A 19687-nucleotide genomic window follows, 5' to 3' on the forward strand; every position below is an offset into this window, starting at 1 on the left:
TAGATAGGGATGGGACCCAACAATACAATTATTCCTTTCCATTTTGATTAACTTTCCTTTTTCCCTTTTACCAAACACATACCATTTAAAATTATATTCCATTCCATTCCATAGTGGACCACCCATTTTATTTTTTCCTTTCCATAAGTTTAAAATTGGACAAACGACCCTTAACAAATATGAAATATTTTATATGTTAAAAATTCGAAATTAAAAAACGGATATGGATCGGATTTTGAAAACATAAAATCCAATTATTTTTAGGAAAAAATACAAATATCATTGCCAAATCCGGAAAAATATCGAATCGGAATTCGGAAAAATTGAGTTTTCGGAAAAAAGAGACACCCCTAGCTCAGAGAAATGAATATAGCTGCAGATTTTATTGCTGGACAAGAAAATGACTATGTAACCAATTACTTTGTCCCTTCCTTGTGCTTAACTCTCATGTCTATAACTGAGGAGGGTAAGAATGGGAGGATGTACTTAAGATTTTAACTAATGCAGGTTGGGATCAGCCATAACCCCCTACTGATCTATTCAAAAAAAAAAAAAAAACCATGCGTAAGGCTTATTGGTTTGAGTACTGATGGCTCACTACCTTGCTAGGCGGCGTGGATATATAGTCAGTCGTAATTATACTTTCTACCAATTTGTTTTGGACAGTCCACATGCTGAAATGCATCGTATCAATCTGTTCTTCTAAATAAAGCTTTTCAAAATGAAGGGGAGACTGGTGAACAGCGTGTTCTGCGTGTGCTATCTCAGGTGTCTGCTGACGTTAGTTCTAATGTACTTTCTACATTTTTCTGGTTCAACTATTACCACTTTATTACGATTTCTAAATCAAAGAAGGCAGCATTGCAGAATGACTGATATCATTTTTTATTATGGGAGTTATATATCTCTAATACAAAGATTTATAGATCTTAATTACAATAAATTTTAGAAAGATCTGAAGTAGGTAAAATGAAATTTTTGTTTGGTAGGAGGATCAAGTTCCATATTCAATTTTAAAGTGTTCGAAAATGTTTTCTTATACTAAACGACTGTAAATATAATTCGAGAACCAAGTTTTTAATTTGGTATGAGGTTTTTTCCTCACATTTTTTCTTATAGTAACTATTACATGAATTCCAATATACGATCTTTAATAATGCTCGTTGAGGTCAAGCCCTCCTCTAGTACCATGTACGTATACTTCAATCAAGTTTAAGGTTTGCAGTTAATTAATGTGCTGATTATTAGTGAATTATAGAATCAAACGTGAACCATGTTCTATACTATGAGTTGAAGCCTGGAAGCTAATGTAAATTTCTTAAACAAGGGTTAGTTCACCAGACCCACGGATTTCACGAGGCAACTACTACTGAATTCCATGCAAGATAGAAAAAAATGCTGACCCAAACCAGAAGAGCTACTGGAAAATAAATTTTAGAAAAATGGCAAAAAATCAGAAAAGGTTAGTGGTGACCCACATGTGCAAATTCTCACGTGAAGTCCGTGTAATCTATGACACCTTTAATTCTACTGTCTTTTCTCCATATAAATCAGAACTTGAACACAAACTTTCTCAGCCATCTGGCTTAAACTATAACTCGTACATGCAAACATAGCACACAAAACGTACAGCTTTCACCATCCAAAAGAAATATTTTTCCTCTCAAAAATTACAAGTATCTTGGAACAGCAATGAAGAACAACACATCTACCTTCTCCTCTTCCTCCTTTCTGACTCTCGGGTGGGGGTCAGGAGACGTAAATGTGACCGGTCTAACCAGAATGTTTTTGAGTGCTACTCATCCTACAACTGCACTCATACTGTTAGCATCAGTTATCATATTCTGTATCCAATTTGGATCCAAATTAAGGCATAAGAAGAAGGGCCAACTTCCTCCAGGCCCAGTACCATGGCCTGTTATTGGTAACATTCCTGAATTACTTACCAAAAGACCAGCATACAAATGGATTGAAAAGCTTATGAAGGAAATGAATACTGATATCGCATGTATTCGACTTGGAAGTACACATATTATTCCAGTGAAGTGCCCTATCATTGCTAGAGAGTTCTTAAAAAAACAAGATGCTATATTCGCGTCGAGGCCCATTACAATGGGGACCGAATACTCTAGTCGCGGGTTCTTATCAGTTGCAGTTGCACCATGGGGAGATCAATGGAAGAAAATGAGAAGAGTGGTAGCATCTGAAGTGCTTAGTCCAGCTAGACTAAGGTGGCTTCTTGAGAAAAGAACCGAAGAAGCCGACAACCTAGTTCGATATGTTTATAACCAATGCATGAACACTGGGCTTAATGATGGTGCAGTCGTTGATGTAAGGACAACAACTAGAGCATATAGTGGAAATGTCATTAGAAAGCTAATGTTTAACAAGAGATACTTTGGGAAGGGGAGGAGTGATGGAGGACCAGGAGTTGAAGAGCAAGAACATGTGGATGCACTCTTCACAGTTCTTTCGCTCCTTTACGCCTTTAATGTATCGGACTATCTGCCTCGTATGAGAAGATTTGATTTGGATGGTCACGAAAAGATCATGAAGGCCGCAACTAAGATCGTTAACAGCTATCATGATACTATAATCGATGAAAGAATAAAAGAATGGAGAGATGGAGAAAATGAGTTTAGGTCTGTCAAGAAGGAGCCTGAAGATCTTGTTGATATACTCATTTCGCTCAAGGATGAAAAGCAGAAGCCATTGCTCTCAACGGATGAGATCAAAGCTCAATCTGCGGTAAGATTATTAGCTACTTGAAAGTTTATAATATGCATGAAACACAGCTGTCCAAAAACAAACAGGAATGATACACTAGCCTAACCCATCTAGACACTGGCCTAACCCATCTACTAATGATAATAATTGATTTACATAGAGATACATGTCTCTGTGTATTGCAATACAAACCAGTATTATACAAATAGTGAGTCGCAATTGTAGATCTAAAAAGTAGGCACGTGTAGCACTACTCAAAAACAAATGCACTTGCAACAGTAATGACTTCATATGTTGATGTTTATGTTTCATGTTTAATTAAAACTTAATTACAGTATGTTAAAGTGGAATGTTTTACTTAAATAAAAAAAAATCACAAACTAAAACAATTAGTTAGTTATCTGATCAACTATAGGTAGTGATTCCTATAACTTCATTTCTTGGGAAAGCACGATCATATCGAATGCATATATGTCCAAGACTCCAAGTTTGTTCATATTTTTATTTTTATTTCGCTAATCTAAGTTATAATTAAGTTCATATAGTTTGGTTTTTATTGCTTAATCAAGTGAGCGTCTGTCTGTCTTCAACTTCTCTCTCATTTTTTCTTAATACCTTTTCTCCTTCACCCAACCCTTTCTTTTCCCGCAGCTCCACTCACTCTCCACTGCCATACAGTATACTAGTTTACCAATTTAATTTATTATGCAAGTAGTACTACGACTTCCATGCTACCATACGAACATCTGTACCTAAGCACCCAATCTGATAAGTTAATTCTAATGTTTAATTTGCAGGATTTGATCTATGCATCGGTAGATAATCCATCAAACGCGGTGGAATGGGCCATGGCAGAGATGATCAACCAACCTAAACTTCTCCAAAAAGCGGTAGATGAAATTGACAGCGTAGTCGGAAAGGACAGACTTGTACAAGAATCTGACTTTTCAAAACTCAACTATGTTAAGGCATGTGCTAGGGAAGCATTTCGAATCCACCCTATCGCTCCATTTAACCTTCCACACGTGTCGCACGTTGACACAACTGTTGCTGGATATTACATACCAAAAGGTAGTCATGTCCTGTTGAGTCGGCCTGGACTCGGTCGGAACCCTAACGTTTGGGAGGAACCGTTGGAGTTCAAACCGGAACGCCATTTGAACGGATCGAGTGAGGTCGAGCTCAGTGAGTCAGAATTACGGTTCATATCGTTTAGCACTGGGCGACGCGGATGTGTTGGGGTGCCACTTGGATCGGCAATGACTGTTATGTTATTAGCTAGGCTTCTTCAAGGGTTCACTTGGACTGTGCCATCTGGTCAGTCAAACATCGATCTATCCGAGTCGACTCATGATCTATTCTTGGCTAAGCCATTGCATGCCCATGCAAAACCTCGTTTGCCTGCGCACTTGTACCCAAGGAACTAAATAATTCCTTTTTCAATTCTCTTTTCCGTTTTGTGGCAATGGTTTTTCATACTTGAACATTAATTATATGGAAATATGGGATAATGATGTACTCAATTTTTGTTGTATTATGGAAACTGATCATGTTATAATAAATTTTTATTGTTTCAGTAAATTGTTGTCTAATTAATCATTTAAACCAAAGCACCAATACTCATGATGTCGATCTCTCGAATCCACTAGATGGGAAATTAGGGCCTAATACACACAAAAAACACGTTTTCTAGCTAAAAAACACTGCATGCCTTTAACTTTATATATCGATCATATTAATTCGAATCCTTGCATAGACCATAGTTGGAATGGTAGGCATTTAATATGAGGGATCAGAGGCCATCCGTCCCCTGACGCCGTTTATAGGGGCGTCCAAACATGTATTTCTCAGGCACACTTGAAAAAAATGGAAAAATAAAATAGATTCCCGCCTCTGAGTGTGGTCTGGTCTCCCCTGCATCCCTGTACACTGTTTATTTCGATGTGTGGAATTTTAACTTTTACAGTTGGAGTTGGTCTAAGTAGTTTGATGGACATTGTGCAGTCACAAGATCCTTGATCGTTTGGCATATATACCAATAATCAATTTTGGACTGTCATGGATGATACCTATAAAATAGTAAGAACGCAATTACTTGTGAAAGTGGTGGAGCAATACATCAAAACAAAAGCATAACAATAAGACGAAAGTTACTGTAACTCCTTTCACGAGAGATAGATATATCAAATATGTTTCCTTGGTGCTGCTGCTAGCACTTCTGGTAAGCAACAAGTGAATGGCATGAAACTTCAGAATTATAAATGACATTCACGTACAGAGGAGGAAGTAGTGTTTTGTAAGGGATAGGGTATGTAGAATTGTTCCCAAGTAAAATAGAGAGGCGAAGCAGGTGCCGGACTAGACACAGTCCCAATTTTCTCCCACTTACATTTACCACTAGGTTTTATTTTTAGAGAGAAGATCTGTGTGTCAAAGGACCAAAATTCTCTCTTGAGTTTCATCTTTAAATGTGAAAGATCAATCTCAAAATCCAAGAGCAAGAGTAGTCTTCATTAATCTTCATTTCCCATATGTACAGTAACTTGGATCCCGCAATTCGAGTACTAGTTTCGATAGCTGTATGCTTGGGCGAACACTGATTCTTAACGATGCCAGTGATACTCACAAGTCACAACTTTATGTTGAGAAGAAATCAACGTAACGAAAACTAGCCTCATACCACCTAGTGGATCTTCACAAAGAAGCATCTGTAGGAAAAGGAGGGGTTTGTGCCTACCAAGCAATTTGGGTCAAGGTGAATGAGAAGTAAGTCTTCCTCATGCCTGGAAATCATGACTGCAACAAGATAATTGGGAGCAAAACCTGAAACTCTACCCTGTCGAAGAAATTGGAACTGGAAATGAGCATTTGCTGGGGGAAGATATTACATCTCTCCCACTAGTCGTTTTCAAGCACTTCTTTATGTTTATAGTTATACTTTTTTCTTTTTTTTTCCTCAGTAGTCAGTAGGGGGGGGGGAGTACAAACGTACAGGAGTTACTTACAGTCTACGCACACACAAAACATATAATAGACATGCTCTGGAACCTCCCATTTGGTTATCCATGGGGTTTTACAATAAAAATAAGTTGATCATTGTCTTGAAGACTGACCAAGTACTTTGCCAATTGGTCTGCTATGAAATTGGCTTCCCTCCAAACTGGAGTCAATTTGTAGTAGTCTAAGTGTTCTATGCATCTCTGCCATCGCTGCTTCATACACCAAGGTACACTTGAAGTTCCAAAAGCATTAACCGCAGATGTCGAGTCTGACTCCACCCAGACCTTCCTCCAATTTCTCTGAATAGCATACTCTACTGCCTCTAAAATTGCTAACATTCAACAATGAAATTTGTCTAATGACCAATATTCCTGCAAAGAAGCGCTTGGAACACACATTCATTATTTTAATTCTAAAGCACGCACCATAGCCCGAAGGGCCAGGATTACCACAAGAAACCCCATCGACAATAGCTTTAATTTTATGATGTCATCCTCGGGTGGGTACCATTTGCAATCCTTGATCCTAGGTGCCCTCCGTAGCTTGTCTGGCACCTCCAATTCTTCAAGATACAAGACTCACTACCCCCTCTATTCATCTGACCTGTAGCAAGGCAGTAAGAGAAATGGATATTAGTCCTCAATTGTGCTTTTCTTTGACATAGACTCAGCTGTTCCCCTTCAAAGATGCATCAATTTCTACTTCTCCAGTTGATGACCATGCCTGCTAATACCGCCGACACCCACACTGCTTAACGAGAGAACTGCTTCCTCTATGTAGCCTAATTGCCTCCGAAAAATTTGCAAAGTTTGTTGCCGTTACATCCAAACTGAAATCCAGCCCATTCCCATAACTTCTTTGCCTCCGTACAATCCCACATTCCCACAAAATATATATGTTGGGTGTATCAGCCGCATTACATCCCATGTAGCATCTGGAAACTAGTTTAACACCTCTTTTTTGGAGAGCCTCATCAGTAGCAGCACAGTTCCTCAATAGCCTTATAGATACCAATCTCGTCTTCCTCAGCTCCTTATTCATCTGCATTTAATCATTTATTCAGTCTCTCTCTTGAAAAATTAAGGGACTGAGAGTTAGAAGAGAAAGAGGGAGAGATGGAACAGGATCTTTTCACACGTCTCTTAAAAACTAGACCCAAAATCAGTAGCAGTCTAAAGATAGATAGAGACAGAGTTCAAGAGTGTGTTTCAGTTTGCGAAAAAGGGAAAGGTAAATTTCCATGTTTCTCCTACATGAATCTAGTGAACTCCCACCCAGTCCGCCCAGCTTGCTATTGTGTTTCCATGATTAACCGTTAACCACTCAGGTTATACAACATCCAGCAGGGTGGCGGGTTACTACTGGGTCAAGTTTCAGACGGCAACTAAAATTCACCCTCGCAAAATGCTACTTGCAGTTTTGCACTACAACTTTGAACATCAAACTCGCTTTTGAAGATTTCCCTCTTCTATTGTCCTGTTACAATTCATTGCCAAACAATCTTGGATAAAAAATAATATTAGAAGCAATATCAGTAAGAGTGTTTCTAGTTGGAACAATGTGACAAATATTCAAAGCAATATCAGTAAGAGTGTTTCTAGTTGGAACAGTGTGACAATGGCATCCAAGGAGAGCTTATATCCACTGTTCTAAAATCGGTTGGAACAGTGTCGTTGACTAAAGGCGGACCGAATGCCTCTAGGCGGTCCCAGTCAAGTTTTTTTTTTTTTTTGAATCGAAAAATAAAGGCCCGTGTAGGCTTAAGATTTAAATGAGTTTAAAATACTTAAGTCTAATGTAAATTATGTCATTGTAACAAAGAGTATGTTTTTATATGAAGTTAATATTCTTAAACTATTATACATTTTTGTAATAAGTATTTTTTTTGTGTTTATTTTTTGAATTATGGTAAATGATTTTCTTTATTTCTTGTAGTATGTGTATATTACTATATGCCGGTAGTGTTCCTTAATAAGTTTTTAGAACACTGCTTATATCTTATGAAAGGAATGGAGTTTAGGTCGTGATTTTTGTCTTTGCGATAGATCCCCCCTGCCGGTAGTGTTCCTTAATAAGTGCTGGCATAAAATGAAACAAACAACGTGAAAATGAAACTTCAAAAAAGATGATTTAAACAAGTAACAGGACATTCATACAGGAAGCAGAGTATTGGTGGTGTATGGGAGGACGTAAGAATTTCTATTCACTAGCACTGGTTTGGAATAACACACCAGATGAGACGCGGTTTAATATTTAGGCAGGGAATCTTAGTATTAAGGACCCAAAATCCATCCATTTCATCTCCATCCTCTTCCCTGCACCGATTTTGCAATAATCTTCTAACTAAGCGAAGTGGAAGAATAAATTTTAAATCCCAAGAACAAGAGTAGTCTTCATTTATTTTCATTTCCCAAACGTAGTGATTATACAAGCCTTCTTCGATGAGATATATACGTCCTCTTGATTCTTCAAAATGAAGCCAGCTACAAATACAGTCGCCTAAGCCGAGGGGGGTGAGGCAACTGCCTAAAACATGGTGATTCCACATCGAAACGAACCACGTATCTTTCTTCTCCTCTTACAGTACAATACACCATTCCGCACTACACAATTACTAATTTCCCTTGCATCAGGGCAAAGATCAAAATCTTTTGTTATTTCCCAACTACGACTCTCCGACGAGTAGATTTGGATCTGGCAACTTGAGTACTCGTTTTGGAAACGGAGATCTCCTCCCAGAAAGCGCTTACTGATGATGCCAGTGATACTCACAACTTTATAATGACAAGACTTTAAGGGATCAAAAACTAGATTCATACCGACTAATCTAGCCACAAAACCTGATCCTGGTTTTGCTTTCTGAACATCCACTAGAGGTAATTTTGTGTAATCTTTGGTTAATGGATTACATACAAACACATCGAGAATATCACCAGCATATCCACCGTTTTTCCTCAAGGAAAGGAGGATGAGACCGTTTGAAGCATGTAGAACCCTAAAAAATATGGAATAACCATCCACAACATAATTACCAAGAAATATAAATGAAAAACATGAGCTATGCCATCTGTGATGCCTGAATACGGTGACTGCCAAAAGATACTGGGTAGCAAACTTGAAACTTTACCGTGTTGAAGATAATAAACAGTGTCGCCAACAGAAAGAGGAACTGGAATGAGTTTTAACCACTGCTTGCAACCTTTTACTTGTACAACATCTGCTGGGGGCAGATGTAAGAGTATTTCTTCTACTAGTTCGTCGTTGTCCAGCACTTCCTTTATCTTTATATTATATCAGTATCCTCATACTCTTCCTTAGGGTGCCTCCATTTCTTCATCATCTCTCTCTTGAGGAATAAAATAAGGGACTTGGGAGTTAGAACTAACGGGGAAGATGAAACAGGAAATTTTCACACGTCAAAACTTAGAAATCAGTTGCTAAAATCCTGAAGATGGACAATTTTCCCTATATTTTCTGAAAATCAAACAAGCGGAAACCACTTGGTAATAGATTGCATCAATACGTTCAGATTGCTGACCGCCCCAAGTTTATGACACTCATAAAAAAAGTAAAAGTTGAATTTATATAAACGAACTCATACAATCAAGGAACGTTCTTTGTATTTTTAATTTTTTTTTCTATTTCAAAATTATACACCCTTACAGACATGGCAACCGCTGAACCTCCCAAACCAAACATGAAATGCCCATTTGGGAAAAACCACAAAAAAATGTATACATACTACATCACACGTTACATCCCAAACTGCACTCAGATTACAAATACCAACAATAAATAAAGAGAAAACTAAACTGTGGATTTTAAAAATAAAAATAAGTTAATCAAAAAAAGGGGACCTTCAAGCCGGATCATTCCTGGATTCGTCAGGCCCATGATATCCCTCATCACCTCCGCTCTCACTCTCCTGCTCCCTCGCGCTGTCTCGCGCAACTGTGACATAATATCCCTCATCTATTGGTCGTTCCTCGCTCTCTCCAGTAACCTGTGGGGGTGCCTGGGAGCTGGAGGCGGCCTGTTGCTCAGATGCCAAGCTCGCAAGCCCATTCTGCCTAAGATATGTCTCTAACGGACGAGTTGCCACTTGAAGAAGACTGACCATACTTACACGCGCTGACCCTGTTAGTGGATCATCATCACGGTCAGGATGACAATTCAAGTCTATCTGACCCTTAGCAGTCTCAGCTTTCTCAGTTGTGTCTTTAATCTGGTCACTAGACTCCACCATATTTGCTTGTTTGATTTCATTCTCTGAAGAATCTACAGCCAGTAATGCTGATCTTGTTGCACTCTCAACTTCCACTTCATCCTTGGGATACCAGATTTGGTTTTTGCTATTGGCAATTTCTGCCTCCTTTTCCGATTGGCGTTTCTTCTTGCGCATCATGAGAGTTTTGAAGCGGCGCTTCACGGTCATGCACACATTACATGTACATGTGGGCTTGTGCTTGGGTCCTTTCCCACTGGGAGGCTGGATGCACACAATACAAGTGCATCCAGGGCGATGGCGGGGATGTCTAGTGGTGGTCGCAACAAACGATGCACCCAAGTCAACACTGCTGTCTCCCAGAACAGCTGCAGTAGCCAGAGCATCTAGGCCAGAAGGCTCATGGTCATGGACTGGCTGGCTTGCAGCAACCCTTCGCTTTTTGAAATCTGTGCATTGAGATTTACAAGTTACATAATAACTCCTAAAAGGTAAGATGGGGAACAATACTAAAATCAATACTTATATGGTCTCCTCATCTTCAGATACGGTATGATGCACAAGAAAAATCAATAGCTGAATCTGCTATTCAGTGAGGTCAATGAAAGGTGAAATCCGAAGAATTTGAAATGATCCATCTTCAAAATAATATTAATGAAAAATAATTACTGTCAACACCATAATGATGGCACCTACCTTGAAGGTATGATTCTTGAGGCACTCCGACCACATCAGACATCAAATTCTCAAAATATGGAGGCAAGTTATTGCGTTTTGAAATTGTATGTAAGGTGAATATATATCATATATCAGATATATGAATGTTAAGATTGATGGATTGTAAAACGAGGTCAGATCAATTTATTGATGGAAGTCTGGCAGTAGCTCCAGTGACTACTATACGAAAGCCAATTGAAATGAACCTGCCTTACGTAATTCGGGCAAAAAAAACATAGCCAAGAATAAGAGGCAAGCATGGTGAGACTTTCAAAAAACAATCAATATGGAGTAGGACTTGAATAAAGTCAGTAACGCAAGAGCAGAACAGACACAAATTACTTAGAATGGGCTGTGATGGAAGAATAAATTCCCTAGGGCCTTTGTGACATACTTGAATGAAATAGATTTCTCCAATTGCTGCCAAACTGTCATAGCGACCTGCTTACTAAAGCTTAGTTTTGTAGTACTGAGCCATCTGAAACCCAGACTATCCACCTTTGATAGGCATCCCCACATTTTCTTCAAGCAACCACTTGAAAATCTCTTCTTTTACCGTGGTATTGGAAAAGAGAAAGGAAGTAGAAGGTTTGACAAAGTGATCCTGAATCCTGATAGGTCTTAACTTTCACCATCTTGAAGAACATATTCCTCTTCCACCAAACCAACCCTCTTGTTGAATAATTCGATAAAAAGAGTCCATTCTTCAGTGCTCTACTAGGCCTTCCTTTCCTAAGTATCTACATGGACAGCTAATCACCCAAAATATTCCATACGTCAGTTCATTGGTCACTGCACTTCTTATCCATCAGCTTTACAAAAAACCACTCATTTATGTGTGTATTCTCATAAAGCCGCTCTCCTAGACTGTCTTTTTCTGAATCATTTCAAATTTTTTTTAGTCTGAAGCAACTTTTCAAATATGCAGCTATCTCTCTATTCTCAACGAACAATATGACAATAAAAGTAACATCCTACTAAAACAAAGAAAATAATAAATCAACCACCTTTGTATTCCACAAGTGCCCCTAGACGAAAGTGTATGTTATTATCCCTTCCAGTTCTGACGCCTCTAATGTGGTCGCCATTGAATAGCCCTAGAAATAACTTACTCACGCCCCCCTTATTAAATTCATCCTTGACTAGGACTATTTCACCATCATTAACAGATTTGAACATCAATGAAGTACTTCCTATTTATCTGTATTGTACAATTTGCAATCATGAAGGGACTATGGTTGAGGAACATGAGGCATTTGGAGAGCAGATCTTTACCAATAGAGATCGTAATTATCTCGAATAGAAGGCTGATTTTTCAATTATCAGAGATATTGAAGGTGTGGAGAGACGTATCTTTTAGGAGCTTCATTTTCAGATAGGGTACCCTGTTGGACAGAGTGTAGCAATGACCTACTGATTTTTACTTTTAGCTCTATTTTTGTGTGTATTTCGGTTCATGATTGTTTTGTTAGATCTCTTGTTCTAACATAAATACTTCATCCTACAACTCTAATTTTAGATTTATTAATATAGAATACTCCACCTTTACCAATGTGAGGACACATCTTTACACATATATCCCATGCCGAATCAAGAATCAAATAACACGATATCTAGCATAGAAAAATCAATCAATACTCACACAATGCTGAAAGTTAAGGAAGTTTCATCAGGTGCAAGAACAGATAAGAAATTAACATTCAAAAAAAAAGGGAACTCTAAAATTCCATTTCAAGGAAGAAAACTCAATTTCTAGGGAAAAGGGTGTTGGTAGTTGCATTCCCAATTTAATATTAAGATAAAGAAATAATAATTTTAATAAAAAATGAAAATACAAAAAAAACTACATAATACCCATATTTAGTCTGAGCAGATTTTCCAATTCCACTGGGCTCAATTCATTCGGTACAGAGCACACACACCTGCAAGTAATTTGGGAACTAAAAAGGTAAAGACTACGTAATATCGCATAGAAAATCTAAATCAGGCATGTTAAACAAATACTCATTATAATATTAAAAATTCCTTACCTTTTTGTGTCCCAAGCATTGTCAGAACATGTCCACTTTGCAGCCAAAAGAACATCCACAGGCAACCTACGCCATTTTGAACAACTGTCGCACTGAGCCCATTGGTCTTGTCCACTGAAAGAGCAAGTTAAGTATGTCCAGCATTAGATGAAGATATCCATCTACATCTATGAATCTTCGACTAAAATTCTTCAAGAAAGCAGACAAAAAAGGATTCCAATGGAGTAGAACAAGACAACCTCCATCGACATTATACTGGCCCCATACGCAAGAGGATGGTAACATGTACATAGTCGGTGTCACCAATATCAACTCCAAAACTTATAAGAGTTTTGAAACGTTTGACAAACCTAAGATAACCCAAAGAGATTGAGTTTCAAATTAGAGGATTTCCTAGGTGGACCGATGGTAATCCACCAAACAAACAGATATTCCACACAAACTCAACAGGCAGGAATGACTTGCTTTCTTTCTTTGATGAATCCAGTATCACAGACGTCTTAACTTTATCAGTAAAATAAGGAATCACAGATGGAACTAAGGTTATGAAAAGATATATTCACTGAATATTTAGTTATCTACACATAAACATCCAAACCACTGTAAAGAACTTAAGTACAAGTTTGTCCTTAATGAAGACTTCGTTCAAAATTCTGGCTTATAAAAGCATATATAGATTCTCATATTTATAAGCTAAAGTCATAAAACAAACTGAAAATATGGATCATCCAAAAGGATCCAACTAGATTCTCATAATTCTTTCAATCTCCATAGAACTTCTTACCCAGATGACCTTAATGTGAAAATAGTCTTCTTTCCAAAAACCGGCGGCTCCTGTGTAATGCATGAATCTGTTAGGATGTGCAAAGACCAAGTCTACCACACACACACACGGAAACAAAAAAGATTGTACAAACAAGCTTTTAAAGTTGTCAGAGTTTCAGTAAAACAGTGAGAATGTTTGTCGTGACTTCCACGTTTTAACTTGTAATTAGTTTCAACTTCCCTCGGGAGAACTATAAGGATAGGTGAGCATATGTGAATATTAACTTGGCCAGTATATTGTAAAGGACCCTTTGCTCTCTTAGTAACTATAAAGTTTCTAGCATTCACTGAGCAAGAATATAAACAAGTTCAAATTCCAAAGACTAGTTCTTAACCAAGACAAATTTATTTATTAATAAGAGCTCCTTTACAGGAAAATATGCAAAAAAATTTGGAAGAATAATTTGGCGATCCGCCTCCACTCTTAGAATTTCACACCATTTTCCAGTTACAACTTACAACATATTCCAAAGGCTTTTGAATTTTCAAGGACCAGATAAGACAAAATTCATTACAATTGAATCTAACCATTTAGCAGTACTCATTATAACTTAATAAAGACTATTATACATGAATTACATTCCAATTCTAAAAAGGCTCTCCAACAAAACAAAAAACAAACAACTCTCAGAGTTGTAACTTGAAAATATTCAACAGATCTGCAGGCACAGTTGCAGAGTTATACAGCATAGATAAGGTTAGTTTCTTTGACATCACGGAGATGTAGTCAATATAGATAACTCATACGATGGATTCTACACAAACGGGACAAAATATGCCGAAATTGCAAAGTTTTATAACTTGGATGAAGAAAGTTTTTCAAAAATCACAAAGAATAGTTCTATAACGTTAATCATATGAATTAGACTAGTTAGATGAGATAAAACAAAAACGCAGTATCACAAAATGTAAATGTACACATAAAATTGGAACCAAAATGACAAACTCTTTTGACAAAAAGTAAAAGTTAAATGAAACAAGAGAAAAGTTAGATAACATGTTTTACTTACTTCATATTCCTCAAATTCAAAGTCCTCAATCCTGACTATGCTAGCCTTGACACTTGGCGGGGGGCGGAGTAAATCCTGTGCCTCTTCCCACGTAAGCTTCAGCTGCAAGGCATCTTCACTGTCTATGAGCAGTCTCTTGCTTTTAGAACCTATATTGCGACTTCTTCTTTTCTCTGGAATCAGTGGAGGTTGCAGTGACAATCCCTCACATGACCATCCTCCATGCTTCTCAGTTTTGGATGAAGTAGAATCCCCATCAGTTGGGTGCAAACGCTCGGAAAGAACATTTAGGTGGGGATCTGTGCTTCCTTTCAATGACTGTAGAATACCAGGGTATCCACTCATTACCGGTAGGTTTTCAACAACACCCGGAAAGAAAGATTGATTTGGACCATTAGCAACCGCAGATATTTGAGTATCCTGTTTAATTAGTAATTTTGTACTAAGTATTTGTTTGCATCTAGTAGAAAACTTGACTATCATTCCTATGTGATATATCGGTACAGAAACAGCAACTAGTGAAGAGTACCTTCAGTGTCACACTGTTGGATGCCTTCCGAAAGCCCATAACAAGTTTTCCCTCAGGGTCTAGCCTGCTGAATGTTACTGAAAAGGAAAATACAATGGATAAAGGGTCATATGTAACAGTTACTAAGAAGACTGATGAACTAAATTTCAATAAAACATTAAAAAAGAATTCCCATGCATATCACAACTTTAGTAAAATGACATAATCAGGAAAAAAATTGAGGTTAAAGTCGCGTGCTAAATACCAGTATCACCAGCTTGTAACTGCATGGACTGTATGCATGGTGTCACACCTTCTAATACGTACATTCTGCTGTTGTTATTTGGCCAAAATCGAAACTGGAACACCCATTCTTTCCCCTTTACATCTTGAATCCTTAAAGGAAGGCCTTCTGGCTGAGAAATAGGAGGAAAATATGCCTGCAAAACCAGACAGAAAAGAGAACTTCTCACTAAGAAAGAACTCTGAAATATTGGCAGTATATGAGCTTGTGCCTGACAAGAAGCCAACAAAGAGTAACTAGCTGCTGCAATATATCGATATCTGAAATCTAAAAACAACAGTTGCATCAAAGACAGTCCTTTGTCATCGTTTATGCACTGAGAAAGGAGTGACAGATAAATATAGTTCACCAAAACCTATTCCAGGTCAAACAATGGTCAATGGGACAACGACAACAACAACGACAACAACAACAACAACAACAACAACAACGATTTATGATTTACTATTAGATCTTCTTCGATGTAAACCAGCTTCTGGCATCTTTGGCCCTAGACCGTTCACCGTTCCAGTGAGACCAAATTACACCAAATAATTATTGTCATAGTAGGCACCCCAAATGTACAACCCATTCCAAAAGTGGACCTACACAATTAATTGTTGGATACTAGTATTGTGTGACTGTTGTGCTAGAATCTGACACATCTCTTTATTAAGCACTACAACCTTTTGGACCATCTATTGCAACAACACAAAATAGGTAGGAACTTACCTCAGCACATGCTTTCGGAAGAACCAAACGGCCAATTCGACCTGCATCACTGGCACTCAGAACCTTCTCAAACAGTGGCACAATGGTGGAATTCGAACTTGAAAAGAACATGGTCAAGGAGAATACAGTGTCCGTACAGAACTACAGATTGGTATGCATAGATGAACCTGTATATAATGAAGCTAAACTAAATACTAATAATTCACAAAGGTATGGATACTCTCCAGATATTTGCTGCAGTTCTTGGTCTGTGATCCTTGGCCAGTATCGTGGAAGCAACTGGTTCCGCCCCCGTCCTTCAACAGGTGGCCTTGCAACACGCAGCTGTGGAATGTTGTCTTTTGATGCCTCTGGTGCTGTCCCAAGACCCATCTTTGAGGTCCTGGGGCGGGACCTTTGTCCTTGGAAGGAAGCCGACATTTTGTTTTGTTCTCTTGCGTCAATAACTGCGCTAGCAACGGACTGCGCAAAATTTGCACTCCCTGAAGGGGCACCTAGAGTCATAGTCAAACATGTTTGAGCTAATGACTCGTACATATTTCTGACACCAAGAGCTTCTTTATGGCTATTTTGCTGTGCAAGTTGAGTTGATCCAGTAGACGCTACATTGAAGTTTGAAAAGGTTGTTCCTGGTTCTCCAACCAAAGATAAAACTTGCTCTCTTTTGATTTGTCCAGGAGGCCCATTTGCATCACCTTTTTGAGGTCCTAGCAAGCTATCCCGCTCCCTATACTCCATGTTGCCTGATGGCATTAGCTTTCCAATACCAATAGCATCACAATCCATTTTATAATCCAAAGAAGTGAGTTGCAATTCGCCAACATTACTGGGTGCTGTCGTAGTGATCCCATCTGGCTTTTCATTGTTGGGAATCTGCATAGAAGCTTCAAAAGTTTCAGAATATGAGGCTTACAAGTTAGGGCACAATTCATTAGCACTTTGAACGTGTTACTCGTGAAGAAATGCAAATATTAATGACATTACATAACCGTGAAAAGACATGAAAAAATTTACAGGAGAATCTTACAGAAGAAAGTTCCGAACACTTAACGCAGCTGATGCACTCTACACCACCATTATCAGTTAGCACAAGCAACGCCTTTGAAGCAATACATCCACAATGAAGACGCTGTGATTACATAACTCGATTAGACATTTAGACATGTAAGACGTGAGTAGATAACATGGATGGCATAGTAAGAGTTTAACTACCTTGTTACAAGTATCGCACTCTCTCCATCCAGATTCTTTTAAGTGAAAATTATCACAGAATGTTGATTGCTCATAAGCTGACCTGGAATTGATCACATATGAAAAAGAATAGAAGATTATCATAACAGGGGGGTAAATGATTTATTAAAATCTTGGTATTCTGTTAAGTAAAGAAAGCATAACCCCAGTAAAAGTGAAATCTTATTATCTTCAAGTACACTAGTCTTAGTGTCTGTGTTTTGGACCTTGTCGGGTGGGGGTTGGGTCAAAGCAGCTAGCTGCTTGACTATGCTAGCTACTGTTATGGGTTGATGTAATTGGTGCTAGCTGATTATATAAATAAAATTAATCGTTTCCTAAAACAGAAAAAAGAATATATTAATTTGATCATCGCCAAAACAAAAGGAGATTAAAATGATCAGTTTGCGGGAGGTTGTTAGTATTTACTCTCTTGAAGACATTATAATAAGCAATATTGCTCGTATCCAGCATAGCCACAAGCATAAAACATGTAAGTCCCTAGGCTCAATGAAATGTACCAGGAAGTGCAGCTCTATAAGCAATAGAGGGAGCATTAAAGCAGTTACTTAAAACAAAGTTGAGCAGAGGGATGAGCTCAACTGCTTTTAGGTTGATGCTGAATGAATGTAACACAGGATCAACAAAGATAACTAGCTCTAAGTGCCATGGAACAATTTAAAACCGTTAACTTACATGAAGAATTTGATGGAAAAGGAACAGATAGATTAAAAATGCTTACTACTAAACCCCCACATGAAATTCTTCTACAATATAATTTATATGCCAGATTGACACAAAAACAGGATCTTATGATTGTGATGCAGTATCTACAGTAATTCCATATGTTCATTACATAGTATGAAATATGAATTACCCTACATAATAAACCATTAGAAATAAGTGTTCTGTTATCTCATGGAAACTACAGAATACCACGCCACAGAAGCTATGTCCTTCTCAATTGACAAGTACTCAGGCGTTGTTAGGATTGAAAAGTTCTAACATGAAATCATCAACACGAACGTGTTGCTGCTAGTGTCGTTGTGTTTGATACCGACTTTTCAAGATTATGAAGTGTGGATGCTATAATTCGCTATAGTATAATAAACCTAGTAATAGGATAATTCTTCTCCCATTTTTCATGTTAAAGTAAAATCATCTGATTTCATTTCTATAACCAATATCATTAGATCATAAAAAAAAATGACAAGTAGTAGAAATTATTTATTAGGTGGCGGAAAAAAAAATGTTTAGGAGCTAAAAATAGACACACGTATTTAGCAAGCAAAAAGTCCATGCATTACTAAAACATGATCAAACGTGAAATTAAAATTAAAAAATAAAGAAACAAGAATTTTACCCGCACTGATCACAGAGATTAGCAAATCCACCAGATCTCAATCTCCATCCTTTTATCCATTTAATCGACGACGATGTAGCTCCACATGTAACGTTCATGCAACAAACTCTCGTCTCCATTTCTCACTCAATCTCTTCTCGAATTCTAAAAAAAACAAACAACCAAATAATCACAGTATTTCAAATAACAAGATTAAGAAATAATTAGTAAAGAAAATTATTACCTTACATGTAAATTACATGACGTCAGTTTGATACGTTAGTCGGATCTTGTGAGTTGATGGGAAGGATTTGCTGTGCATGCAGAGAGAGAAATGAGAAATGAGAAAAGAGATGCATGCACACACGAAGAGAGAGTAGTGAGAGTGGTTTCAAGTTTCAAGTTTGAAGAGAATATGAGGAGTTGTCTGTTTGTTTACTTTCTCTCTCTTCAACTGCCTGCTTAAGTTGTACTCAACAACATTAAAGATTACGACGGCGTGGGGACAACCCCGTATGCTACGCCACTATGGCTACTACTGTTTTTTTTTTTTATTCAAATGGAATTTTACCTAATTTGACCTTCGAATTTGACTGTATTCTTTATTATTGTTTGGTAGGCCCGTTATTCGTCCACTATGCCATTGTGATTTATGAGCTAGACGTGGATTTCACGTCTTGGTTTCTTTCAGGTGGGGTCTCAAATCTTAAATGGGTTGGGTGAAATTTCTCTGTTCAACAGATTCAAGGGATGGATCATTGAATCCAATACTTGGGAGAGGTCTTCAGTTGGAGTCATAGGGGAATCAGGTAGGGTTCGTCCTACTTGTGTTCCCAGTGATTTGAACGTGAATTTATGAGGGGGAAAACATGGACGTCATGCAGTCATGCCCGCCCTTGCCTCTTTTGGGGAATCAAATAGGGTTCGTCACTTCGTCCTAGACGGTCTTGGTTGGTGGCCTCCTTTAATAGCTTGACCACCTTGAGCTTGTGGATGAGCGGCAACTAGTTGATCTTGCTCAGCAAAAACATAATATAAAAAATCAAAAATATATATCC

At 37.9% G+C, this 19687-nt stretch overlaps 2 protein-coding genes across 5 annotated transcripts; one reads left to right on the plus strand and one right to left on the minus strand.

The window, feature by feature from the left end:
* The first annotated feature begins 1564 nt into the window (after positions 1-1564).
* On the plus strand, positions 1565-4308 carry CYP79A2 (phenylalanine N-monooxygenase-like protein). The gene is made up of 2 exons (XM_086570996.1): positions 1565-2748; positions 3525-4308. The coding sequence occupies exons 1-2, from the start codon at positions 1693-1695 to the stop codon at positions 4152-4154; spliced, it is 1686 nt and encodes a 561-aa protein (XP_086427122.1). The 5' UTR covers positions 1565-1692; the 3' UTR covers positions 4155-4308.
* Positions 4309-6698: 2390 nt separating this feature from the next.
* Positions 6699-19088, minus strand: LOC147490235 (B3 domain-containing protein Os07g0679700-like). 4 transcript variants are annotated; one of them, XM_086570024.1, is made up of 13 exons: positions 18874-19021; positions 18651-18794; positions 17270-17351; positions 17085-17186; positions 16278-16930; positions 16058-16154; positions 15308-15482; positions 15064-15140; positions 14535-14954; positions 13484-13533; positions 12700-12813; positions 12524-12591; positions 6699-6768 (listed from the first exon to the last, which is right to left on the minus strand). In XM_086570024.1, the coding sequence occupies exons 2-13, from the start codon at positions 18767-18769 to the stop codon at positions 6761-6763; spliced, it is 1965 nt and encodes a 654-aa protein (XP_086426150.1). In that variant the 5' UTR covers positions 18770-18794; positions 18874-19021; the 3' UTR covers positions 6699-6760. The 4 variants fall into 4 exon arrangements, with proteins under 4 accessions (XP_086426150.1, XP_086426147.1, XP_086426148.1 ...); XM_086570021.1 differs by lacking the exon at positions 6699-6768 and adding an exon at positions 9331-10401 and having other exon boundaries at positions 18874-19088; XM_086570022.1 differs by lacking the exon at positions 6699-6768 and adding an exon at positions 9331-10401 and having other exon boundaries at positions 18879-19074.
* Positions 19089-19687: the final 599 nt, after the last annotated feature.

Source organism: Coptis chinensis, chromosome 7 (genome assembly GCF_015680905.1).
Source record: "Coptis chinensis isolate HL-2020 chromosome 7, ASM1568090v1, whole genome shotgun sequence".
NCBI classification, from domain to species: domain Eukaryota; kingdom Viridiplantae; phylum Streptophyta; class Magnoliopsida; order Ranunculales; family Ranunculaceae; genus Coptis; species Coptis chinensis.